Source organism: Papaver somniferum, unplaced genomic scaffold, assembly GCF_003573695.1.
Source record: "Papaver somniferum cultivar HN1 unplaced genomic scaffold, ASM357369v1 unplaced-scaffold_21, whole genome shotgun sequence".
Lineage (NCBI taxonomy): Eukaryota > Viridiplantae > Streptophyta > Magnoliopsida > Ranunculales > Papaveraceae > Papaver > Papaver somniferum.
Window position 1 is genome coordinate 14,449,141 of NW_020631041.1, and position 12,148 is coordinate 14,461,288.

General features: G+C 36.8%; 1 protein-coding gene across 1 annotated transcript; it reads left to right on the forward strand.

Annotated features, from left to right (window-relative positions):
- Positions 1–9,620: 9,620 nt before the first annotated feature.
- LOC113339647 (putative glycine-rich cell wall structural protein 1) lies at positions 9,621–10,199 on the forward strand. The gene is made up of 2 exons (XM_026584887.1): positions 9,621–9,897; positions 10,123–10,199. Exons 1-2 carry the CDS (start codon positions 9,621–9,623, stop codon positions 10,197–10,199), a joined length of 354 nt encoding a protein of 117 aa, XP_026440672.1.
- Positions 10,200–12,148: the final 1,949 nt, after the last annotated feature.

The window sequence follows — 12,148 nt, forward strand, 5'->3', positions numbered from 1 at the left end:
ATTAAATAGAAAGTATAATAGGAGATTAAACTTATCTTCTGGATCGATTTTGCTGATGAAATTGTCGAATTGATTTGGTGATATTGAATCTCATCGAATTTTTTAGAAGTACAGATGACGCTGATGACGATTTTAGGTTTCTATGCATGTTGAATCTCGCTGAACCGGGTGCTAATTGATACTCAAATTTTCTTTTTAATGATGAAGATTGAATCCAATTAGTTTCATAACTTTCAATTCTCTGCCAAATCAATTGAACTGATCAAAACATTGAAATTTTTTCTTCAACTTGATATAAATAATCGAATTAAAAGTTCCTAAAATCGCTGATTTATCTAGGGTTAGATCGAATACGAAAGAAGTTATTTTCCGTCTATACAAAGGCACTGTGTAGAAGAAGATAGTGAAGAAGACGATGAAATGTTAAGTTTGCTAAAAGGCTTTCGGGGTTTTTAAAGGTGGTTTATTAGGACCGTTGATGTTTTTAGAGATAAACTTAGATAGATGATAGATTAATTATTTGCGACACCTGACAACTTTCGATGCCTTCAAATGTGGATCCTACGAGTTCATTTTCTTACAGATTTAAAAAGGTTACACGTGCATAGAGGGCAAATGGATAATTAGGTGTCATTAACTCATCTCATCTAATAAGAAATTGACCGTGTTGACCGATTAATTGACAAAAATAACGGATTTGGATGGTAACATGGATGGAGGTCTAGATTTACAAATATGAAAAAAATAGGCTTATGGTTATCTATCGGATAATAAATCATGCCTATATTTGTTTATAATCCTTTTTGTTTCTTATCATCTTGCACTTCTTTCGTGCTTATTTATTCAATATTTTTCTACACATTTGTTGTTCTCGGAAGAAGAACTGAAGTTCCTCTTTTTTGCTTGAATGTAATATCTACCACCTCCTTCTGTTTTTCTTCTAAAGCAATATATTTTTCCTGGTACTCATCGCAATTCTTTCATTCTCATGGTGTCTTTAATTCTGAATATCTGTATATATAGAATATCCGTCCCAAATAGTGCCTTAACGAATGCGAGAATTAAGCTAATCTCCGAGCTCGCTGCACAAAATCCTCCATTGATTCACCAAGTTTCATAGACTTTCTCCTTGTTTTGTTTTTAAATTAAATAGTCTCCATTCTCGGACTTAGCAAATTTTTGTGCATATAGGTTTCAAGGAACACACTCTGTAGTTCTTCAAATGATGCAATGGTACCTTCTGGCAAGGCATTGAACCATATTATGGCCTTACCCGATAGGCTTGCAGGAAAGTACTTACAATTCATTGCATCATTTCCTTCACACTGCAGCAATGATAAATTGTACAGTCTGATGTGTTGCACCGCATTTCCTTCTCTATCTAATATACTGTTGAAGATAGGAAGTAAACATTTGTTGGGTATCTCTCCATACAATATTTCGATAGTGAAGGGTGACCTTCTTGCTTCCTCGATAGCTTCTGCTAACTGAATACCTCCTCCTCCACCTCATGTATTGCTCATTAGCGCTCGCATTCCCTTCAGTTCATTCAATACTGCACAGTTTAGATTTTGTTCGTTTGCATGCTTCGTTTTTCTTTCTTGCTCCTCTCTCCGGCTTTGCTCCCTTTCCATTTGCAAGTTTTTGTAGTCGCGCCCACTTTATTCTATAGACCTTCGTAAATCCCTTTCCTCGCTACTATCTCTGTGACGCCTTTGACGACCTCTGTTCTCATCTTGATCTTCATCTCTTCGGACTTTTCTCTCTTCATGATCTTCTCTGCGGTGTCTCCTTCTCCCACGTTCTTCTGCTTCACCTTCTCACATTTCTCTTCCTTCGTTGGCTTCTCTGGGATGTCGCCCTATTCCTCGTTCTTCTACTTTATTATCGCCTCTTCCTTCGTTTTGGTCTCGGAGATATTTTCTTCTTTATCTAGATGTCGTTCTGCTTGTTTAGGTTTCCGATCTCGCTTGGGTACGCGTGAATCTTTCTTCGTTGAGTCTATCGTTCTCTTCCATCAATTCTATGTGATGTCGCACGAGATCTTCCCTTTCCTGTTCCAGTTCTCTCTCTATCCTATTTTCCTGGGCCAGCCTCTGCCTCAGTTCTTCAATAGTCATATTCTCCTTATCGTCCGCTTCCCTTCTCTCATCGCGAAATGGTTGCTCTTCATCTTCTGCAGTATCGGTGTCGGTTGTGTAGACTGATCCTTCTGCGTAAGTGTCTCTATTAGGGTTAACATTTGGCTTCTGGATTGTACCACGCCTTTTTCCTGCAGCGGAAGTTTCGCCAGCATTCAATTCCTCTCCCTTCTACAACCCGCCTGCTTCTTCGTGTATCTATAAAGTGTTCCGCCCGCTCTCACCATGAATATTTTCCTGTGTTACTTGACTGCAGTTATGTTGTACTGACAAGATACTGTACTCTGAACCCTAAATCGTACGATTCAAGGTATAGATATGTGACTTGGCACGAAGATATTTTCTAAACTGACCCAACGGATAACGGTTTTGACAGATCCAAGAAAAAGGAAGTAATTGTCTGATGATTAAAACTCTCAAATAAAAAAAACTTCTACTGAAATCTAAAAATATTTCGATACAAGATAATGATCTCTTTCCTCAAGCTTAATAATCCTCTATCACCAGTCCGATGCAAACCTGATCTAGGTTATAACTCTTCTTCTTTACTTGAAAACTTGATAAAAACTCGATAAACCTTAAAGGTTTCTTAGATCCACATGCTTAAAACAAGTTATGACAGAAAACTTTAAGATCTAATAAAACTTGAGACAAGAAACTTATAAAACCAAATTTTTACGTGGAAAAAATAGAACTTAGATGATGAAACAAAAAACACGATGACAAAAAACGGAATCTGCAACCATGATGGCAAAGAAACTGAGCAAAACTTAAAACTTATACCATGATTCTAAATAATAACTCACAGATGAGGATAATCCTCCCAGTTTCTAGCGCCAAAATATAGCCGCATGAAATCCTACGACTACACCCAAATGATTGCTCACACTCAAACTTACCAAAACTAATGAAAATAATAAGATTTAAGCCATTTTATTATTTTCTCATAAGGTTTATACACATAGGTGGAGATATTTCTCAAAGAATACAAACCCTAATTCACTCTTACAACTTTTCTCACCAATCTATCACTTGGGCTAGAAAAAAACCTCATTACCCTCCACATGGCCCTCTTCCCCCTTATATAGGTCTTTTACATATGGGATGACAGCTAATAAAGTGATTTGTTCCCCTACAAACTCAACCCTTGCTCTGTTGTCTCCTTATCGCATAATCCAAGGTCAATGATCTTATCGCACTGATATCACGCTTTTTATGCGAACTTTGTCTTTATCGCCGAGATGTTCGTGCTGAGTTCGACTGATCATCGTGGTTTATATCCACATTCTTATTGTGATACATCCTTATCGTGCTTATTTCATCATCAACCCCTATCGTTATCTAGTCATCGTGACACTTTCTGTTTGTCGTGCCCTTAACTTTCTTGAATATGGCGAGACGATATTTTGTATCCACACAGATCATCGAGGTTTGCTTTGGTTTTTGAATATGGAACCTGTGATTTTGTTATCATATTTCCTCTTTTTCAACCGACTATTGCCATGTATCCACTGTATGCAAGTCATCATATTGATAAAAAAATGTATACCACGAACTCAACACGGTTTTGGAGTTAAAACGCACAGGGAAATGGAAGGAAGTCAGATTAATTTAGTTAATATTTCGTAGGTGTAATTGATATTCTATGCAGAAGTCGCACATCGTATGGTTTAGTTTGCATTGGTATCATAATTTCTCATGCTTGTTGATTTGGGAAAGATTTTAGATAAGGTCCCAGTCAGTATACTCCAGTTAATTTATACCAATTAATAACAGAGATGAACTAGAAGCTTTCGATGTAGATCCTGGGACAAATGTTTAACTCACAGAGACATAAAAACCTATCACTATTTCGTCCTGAATACTAATGCGACGGGTGAACATGGGATTCTCTATATAGTTTTCCCCATTATTGTGGATCAGATCATCAAAATTGATTTTGTTGCAATTTGAACTTTGTTCATTTCTTAGCCGATATAAAATCTGGTCAACGACCCAACATTTGCGTTTTTGTATCACGATTGATATTTCACACTACCAAAATCTACCTCTTGAACTTGAGACTACACCCAAAACTCTTGTAACAAACAAAATAAGCCACACACCTTATTTTCATTATTTTATATAAGTCAAAATTACATCATGACTCATACCGAGCTTTGGTTGGTAGCCTAACAACAAGCTGAGCTCCAATATCCTTTTGAATAGCAATGCCTAATCTATGAAAAATAAAACTACCAAAACCACTACTAGCATCATTACTAACAAGACAGATTTTCAGACGCTTATAAAAACACAAAGTATCTTCACTAAACTCTCCTAAATCGAGAAAGCAAGAACACCCAAACCATAACCATGTGAGACACATTTGTCCAGGTATTTAGTGCGTTTGCGCGAAACAGTTGTCGAAATAGCTTTACCTGGAAGAAAGGCACGGATACCTTCACCAGTGAAAGGCGAAACACTAGTGACATCCATATAAACATCCTGTCCATTCTCCCAGTTATGAACAAGGATATCAGCAGGACGTAAATCTCTGTCATTATCAGACAAAAACCCAAGAGCAACTTCCTTACGCGCATGCACTCCAGCCTTGTAGCAAATGTCAGCAATTACATCACATACATGATCATGACGAAACTTGATTCCAACATCCTTAGCACAATGGAGCGCGTGGTCACCAGATATGTCCATAGATCTATTGCAGCTTTAGCACACACCATTCTCCACAAACAAAGAGATGCCAAGACGATAACAAAGAACAACTCTAAACTGTCTTGGTCCAATGCATTGATTAAGCCCACTGATTGGTACTGCGAATAGATAATCTTGTGCATGCTTAATACGATTATATTACCACAAAATTGAATCTCTTGCAAACATGGAAAATTGGTTGGGGATTTGCTTCTTAACTGCATCAAAATAATTTTAACATAAAGATAATTTTAACATTGGCATAAAGATAATCTTAACTGCAGCTAGCTAGCTTTATTGTGCTGCATTGAATCATGATGAACCACGAGTACTATTATTCCTAGTCGATGATATAAGGGAACTTTTAGTGCAACAACAGATGTAGTAGAAAGTAAAATAAAAAACATGGCGATTGTTTAGCTCCGATTTCCTGATACTATCTGTCACTATTATAAGTTGTACAAGCCGAAAAACTTGTTTCTTGCTTTGAATAAGAAGGTCTCAGATGGATCATACATATCCTCATTGATCACTTGGTGGTAATTCTGGTGCTTGAGATGGAGGCAGGGGTGATGGTTGATCAGTTGCTGGTGGCGATGAAGGAGGGGGTAATGGTAGACATGGAGGAGGAGGTGGTGGTGGTGGAGGACAAGCAACAAATCCACAGCAAGTTGTGAATGCGTACAACGGTTGTATAATTTTCTACTCGCAAATACCCCAAGTCATATTTCTTCCCTGCGCTTTACATTTAGCTTCGCATTCAAGTAGGATAGAAGTATATTTAGCTTCGAGCAAAGTTCCAAAAACTCTATGGAAGTTCGTTGATACTTGGTAGTCCCACGATGTCAACATGTAAAAGGGTTTTGTGCCGACGTTTTGTCTGTAAACATAAATGTCATCAAATGCATATCGTTAGATACTAACGATCCCAAAACAAACTAGTTTAGTAAGAGTAAGCCTTATGGTGCCACCTCACTATTTTGAATTGTTTATGAAAGATCAAGTCTATTGGTGGAATCACATAAATCCTAAAAAGAATAGCCTTTAATTAACGCTAAAAAGAATATCGTTTGACTTGTTCAATGGTATTTGACTAAAATATTTGCATGGTTGATATTAAGAGTGACTTATATGCATTTGAATTGTGTTAAAAGATGAAAAACTATTATGAATAGTGTTTGTTTAAAGCTATTCAAAATAATGTATTTCGTCTTTTAGCACGTTATTTTGAATAACGTTTTCTTTGGATTTCATACACCATTCCACAAAATCATGGAACATGATTTAGAAAAAGTATGGATTGCACCAACTTGGAATCCATTAGACTTGACATCCGCACTTTTTCCGAGATTGGAATAGGTTGGATTCCACCATAAGACTTGATCTACAAGAAGTTCGTTAGCTAGACATTTATGATTTGCTGATACTTACCAAAGTTGACGGATAAAAAAATATTGCAAAGAAAAACAACCGAATTTTGCAGCTCTTAGAAACCACCATGCTTGATTTGTGATAAGACTTTAGAAGCTTTAGTGGTGCCTATTTGTGTGACCGAGAACTTCTCTATTTATAGAGGAAAATCTGACTTGGCTACCCACCTGAACCCATAACAATATATTCAAACATTTTACAATTTTTTTTTTCTTTCATTTGTTTTATTTTTTGGTACACATGCCACAACTGCACAAATTACATAAGAAGAAAATATAATTTTTGTTTTTATTTTATTTTGAATCAATTAATTTCCACGAAAATAGTCCATGTCACAGCGTGTGCATTGATGAAGATCATATTTCCCTTTCGATTTTAGTTGATCTGATTGGATCTCGTTCAAACTATTAAATATCGTATTTCATTTTAATAGATTGCGTTTAAGAGTTTGACTTAAAATTTATTGGAAGATAATGAAAAGAAACACTATTTTTCACAATTTCAACGCCACTTTTGAAATCCCAAATAACTACGAATTTGAACCTAATATTTCATCCTTTGTGAATATGCTTTATTCACCGTGATCGACATTTTTATAAAAAGTTAGTGTATTTTGAGATACAAAATTGCACAATCTACTAATTATAATACCAACCTTTATCTTCAACGGCTATTGATCAGATTGGTAGATAGTGATGTTATGTATGTCTCAGATTATGCTCAATTTTGATGGGTATACAGAGCATCTTAATAAATATGCTATGGAGAAGCCAGAAATTAAAAATGAGGAGGCTAAATTTGTTTTGCATATAAATATATGGATTTTAGTGAACTAAATATAAAATAGAAGGTGCACTAACAACAAAATATAAGAGCTTTTAAATGATTTTAGTATTTTTTTTTCTTTGGGAGACTACTGCATGCCAATCGTCTTATGTAACACTTCATATGCTAATTTCTAAAATCTTATCTTATGTAACACTTCATATGGTAATTTCCAAAATCTTGTTTAATAGAATGAAACAACTTATGGAAAAGGAAGTTTCACCTTGTTTGGTAGGAGATTGATTAGTGATATCATAGGCATTGCATAAGGAACAACGGATTCTATGAAAATTAAAATGTGGCAGATACGTTGATGGCTTTATTTAAGACTGGAAATGTCCAAAACCTTTGATAGGTTTGAATGGACATTTCTTATTAAAGTTTTGTAATAGTTTGAATTTCCATAAAAAAGAAATAACCTTAGTTTGCAAAAACCGGCTCCGTGAAATGATGCTTCTGCTGCATAAGTTTTAGGATCATGTGGCATGACATCCAATTAAGATCCAGATGGATCCATAGTTGATTTGAGAGAATCCTAAAATATCTTACTTTTCTTCGGCGAAAAAAAAGGAGCTAAATGTGGAAACCCAGTCCGTTTGTTTTAGAAAATCACTAGACTTAATATGAAAGCCCATTTTTTTATTACAGAAAACCACCTGGTTAATATAGAAGCCAAGTCTGGTTTATCATGGAAACCTACTCGACTTAATATGGAATCCCATTCATTTTATTATGGAAATCCACTTGGCTTAATATGGAAGCTCATTCGGTTTATTATAGAAATCTTCTTGGATTATTTTAGAAGCCCTATCCTACGCTTTTGGAAGCCCAAAAATTTATTTTCGAAAGTTATTTTGAGATGGGCACAAATCTTAGGAGATAGAATTTCAATATACGGACAAATCTTGGAAGACAGAATTCCAAGACGTACGAATCTCGAAAGATAGACACGGATCTTCTAAAATAGATATGAATCTTGATGAGATAGACATGCATTTTTTTAAATAGACGAAAATATTTTTCGGATAGATATGGATCTTTAAAGGTACCAGACAAACATCTTCTGAAGATAGATACGAATCTTCCATGATAGATTCAAATCTTGATTAGATAGACATGTATCTTTTAAGATAAGCATAAATATGGAGCAAATAGATATGAATCTTCTAGGATAGATACCAATACCAGAGAACAACAACAAATCTAGGTGTTTTTTTAGGTTTTTGCCTGTAAATAAAGGTAGCATCCAACTGAAAAGATACATATTTTCTATTCATTTTCTCCACAATTCACCTGCTCATAGAGCTCTCTTGGACTGAAGCACCGAAGTATCTTTAGAGATACCCCTCTTTTCTGGCATCAATTTCAGCTTTCAACAATAATTTCCCGAAGAATTTGATCTACAACATAAATTCAATCCATTTACACATATCCCCAAAAATATTGGGGACCAACACGTAACAATCCAAATAAAACAAAATAAACTTGAACACATTGTCCTTCTTGTATTGATATCCCTCTGTGGCGATGTAGAATTTGTAAGACATTGTCATCATTGGTAGTTCGGTGGAAACAAAATACTGACAACACTTTGACTGCAATCCGATGTGGCAGCGAGACCCACTAAGTTAATCACCGTTAGGTCCACAGAGGCTATTCAGTTACCAATCTAGCGAAATTTCCACAATCGGAAAATACTTGCTAATATCTGTTCGGATTTGCCATCCAATTTATTTAGTATTTTCCTCCTCTTCGTTGATACGGCAATGCAGGCCTCACCCATTGACAATCACAAACAGATGCGAACGGGCCCCACTACTGGTTCGACCATGTGATATCCCCAACAGGGCACTACGGACACCCCCTTGATCGCTATCCATAGGAAGGAAAATGGGGTTTACAAGCTTCCATCAAATCCCTACTCCCCGGTTACCTCCCCCGTAAGGGGGGTCGGACAAACCAATGTACTAAAGGGGATAGTCAATTTAATTTTGTGCAACACAAGCCTTTCTCTTCTGCAATGACAAATTTGTTATTAATCAAAAGAAACCACACTACATACTTGGGTGCATATCGATCCGATACACGGTACCAATGGTAGTACTAGCAAATACATGAAATGGAAGATGAAAAGAAAAGAGGAAAAAAAGGTACGCCTAGTTAGATGCTTAAAGAAACAATATGAAGCACATGTTCCTTATTGCATATGCTAGTAAACAAATACATATGCTTACTTAAAAGCACATGCCTAAGATGAACTATCTTCTTAGTTATATATTCTAGAAGCTGCAGCTAGCTAGCCAATAACTGGATTTAGACTAGTTTTACTGAAGTACTATCCACTGCGCTTCTGTGAATAGTAATGAACCAAGAGCAGATAATGGTGAGATAATGCTCCTACAACAACACTTGCACAATATTGTAGAAGGAGAGTCTTCCCTACATCCAATTTTTCTCATTACAGCACCGGTTCCAATACATTTACTTCTACAATAAGATGTACAGCGGGTGCAATCACTGGTATCCATAATGGTCTGTGTAACTGCATCCCCCGGCGCGCAAATATTTATTGGGGTGGATGGTGGAGGTGGGGTTGATGGAGATGGAGGAGGAGGGGATGGTGGTGGTGGTGGTGATGGGGATGGAGGCCTGGGTGAAGGAGGCGGAGGAGGAGGCGATGGTGGTGGTGGAGATGGAGGAGGTGGTGAAGGAGGCGGGGGAGGAGGTGATGGTGGTGGTGGAGATGGAGGCGGTGGTGAGGGTGGAGGTGGAGGTGGTGATGGGGATGGAGGTGGAGGTGGAGAGGGTATTGCGTTTCCACAACAACATTGTTCTATCCAAGTATAGTCGTTAGTCTTGCAACCAAGTCCACAGCTTCCAAGGCATTGATTCCCTGCATTAAAACGGCCTTTCTTCTTACATTCATTCTCGCATCGAGGTTTAAGAGCGCAATCTGTGCCTTTTGAATGTCTAAGCTCTAAATATTGTTGTTGAGCCGTACATATCTTTACGGGGCTTTGATTGTTTTCAGTAAAAGGTGATGGAAGTGGAGTCGGAGGAAGAGGTGGCGACGGTGGAGAAGAGGGTGGTTTTTTACAACAGCATTGACAAGCCACCCAATTCTTTATAAATCCAGACCTGCACTCGTTTCAGACCACTGAGCTTTTCATCGAGGAACACTGATTTTTACACCAATTTGGGCAATCATTGCAATCATTTCTAGGGTTATAGTTCCTCTCTATATATATGCATCACCAGGAGTACATATATTTTTCCACCATTTTCCTGCTGATACCATCTCTGGAACCTTAATGATGGTAGAATCTAGAATAGAAGGTCATGGTCATGAGAACATTGTGGTTATGGTGAATTAACATCTGTCAGTAGGAATTCTTTTCGTTTCTTTTATTGAAGATTTATAGATAAGCAACTATTATGGAGCTTTTTTCTTGTTTATTTTTTCGGCATTCAGGTAGCTGCCTGATAGTGTAAATAAATGCTTCAATCAACCAAAAACTCAGAAAATTTCAAACTAATCCCAGTAATTATGAAATGCCTTGGAGATTATAGGCTTCTCATGTATGATGTATCCTGCTTATGTCACGCAGAGTTGGAGAAAAAGTTGAATGCATGTATTCCCATAAATGCGAATTGCGGCTTGAACCAGATGAAATTTGTGGTCCAGTTATTATGTTTTCTGTATTTTAAATAACCTTATTTCGCAATTTTTAACATCCACCATGATGATAACTTTAAGTTTTAAAATGCAGATATGTGATATGATTGTCGTTGCTAAGGATACAAAGGAAAAACTGGTTCTCCCTTTCGCTTGATCATAACTCTTATTGGGCTGATTAAAGGTTATTTCTTAACATGATCCCCATTTGGTTACTATGTGGCAAAATTGTTCTTTAGGTGACTCAAACTGTCTTTGTCAAAATTGTTCGTTGACACATTTGCAAAAGTCTTTTTCCGTCTAAGTTACTTGGGATCTTTAGAGTTCACTCTTATGCAGTATGACTTCGCTTGCACTGGCCTTAAGGATCTCTGAGATTCGAAGCAATTTATAGTCATTGAAGAACAAAGTTCTTGCTGAGAGTTTGCCACTTGAATACGCTGGAGCCTGGAACTGAGCTTTCTGCGAATACCCCAATATGTTGATCCTAGGTAACACTACTTTTCTTAATTGTGTCAACCTAGGCTATATAATATGGGTATGTCCCATATAGAGTAGAAATGATGCTTGTAAATAGAGGGGTTAACTAGTGCTGTGCTTAGTACTCAGAACTGTTTCTATCATGCCAAATCTCTTTAAAACTGTGAATGTTATCGAATAATTTAGATTGAATTTAGCACTATTTATGGAGTTTTGATGATTGCTATAGATGGATCCAACAACAGATACTGGCGATGGAGTTTTTCTAAGATGAATAGCTTTTGAATTGACTTTTTTCTTTGTTCAGACTAGCTATCACACGTGAGGTTCTCCCACCCATTAAGCACCACAAAGTCGTTTAGTTCACTCGTACCGATTCCTAACCACCCTACATGCCATTAATATACTCACTTCATATAGAGGAACTGGGGAACACCTTAGTTTCAAGACCCAGTTCCTATTGACAAAACTCGACAATGCCTTAGTTTTTAAGGATGCGACACAATGAAAGCCCTTGACTCGATTGCAGCAAGAAATAATGAATCACAAATGGAATATGTTGATATCTGGGCATGAAAAAGAGAATGGCACGCGAGTATACTATAGGTAACACCATAGCTGATACATGTGTATCTTACTTTCCCTGAGAACTAGTGATCCTCAAGACGAATTGAGGATATAGTCATATATTAGGAAGGATTCCTTGTTTAGGATAAATTCCTAGTTTAGGAAGGAGTATTGTTTTGAGCAGTATTTTTAGTTTAGGTAATATACCTAGAAAAAGAATTAGTCCTAGAAAAGGAAATAGATTCCTAAGAGGTTTGGGAAACCAAACCAAGGCTATAAATAGGGATGTTTAGCTAATAACTAAACACATCTAGTTAGTGTGTTCTTGATATTG

Bases quoted from the DNA above. Each gene is read 5' to 3' on its own strand.
- LOC113339647 (XM_026584887.1), top strand. From the start codon at position 9,621: ATGGTCTGTGTAACTGCATCCCCCGGCGCGCAAATATTTATTGGGGTG. The intron at 9,898-10,122 runs GTATTGCGTTTC...GATTGTTTTCAG, and splicing joins TGGAGGTGGAGGTGGAGAGG to TAAAAGGTGATGGAAGTGGA.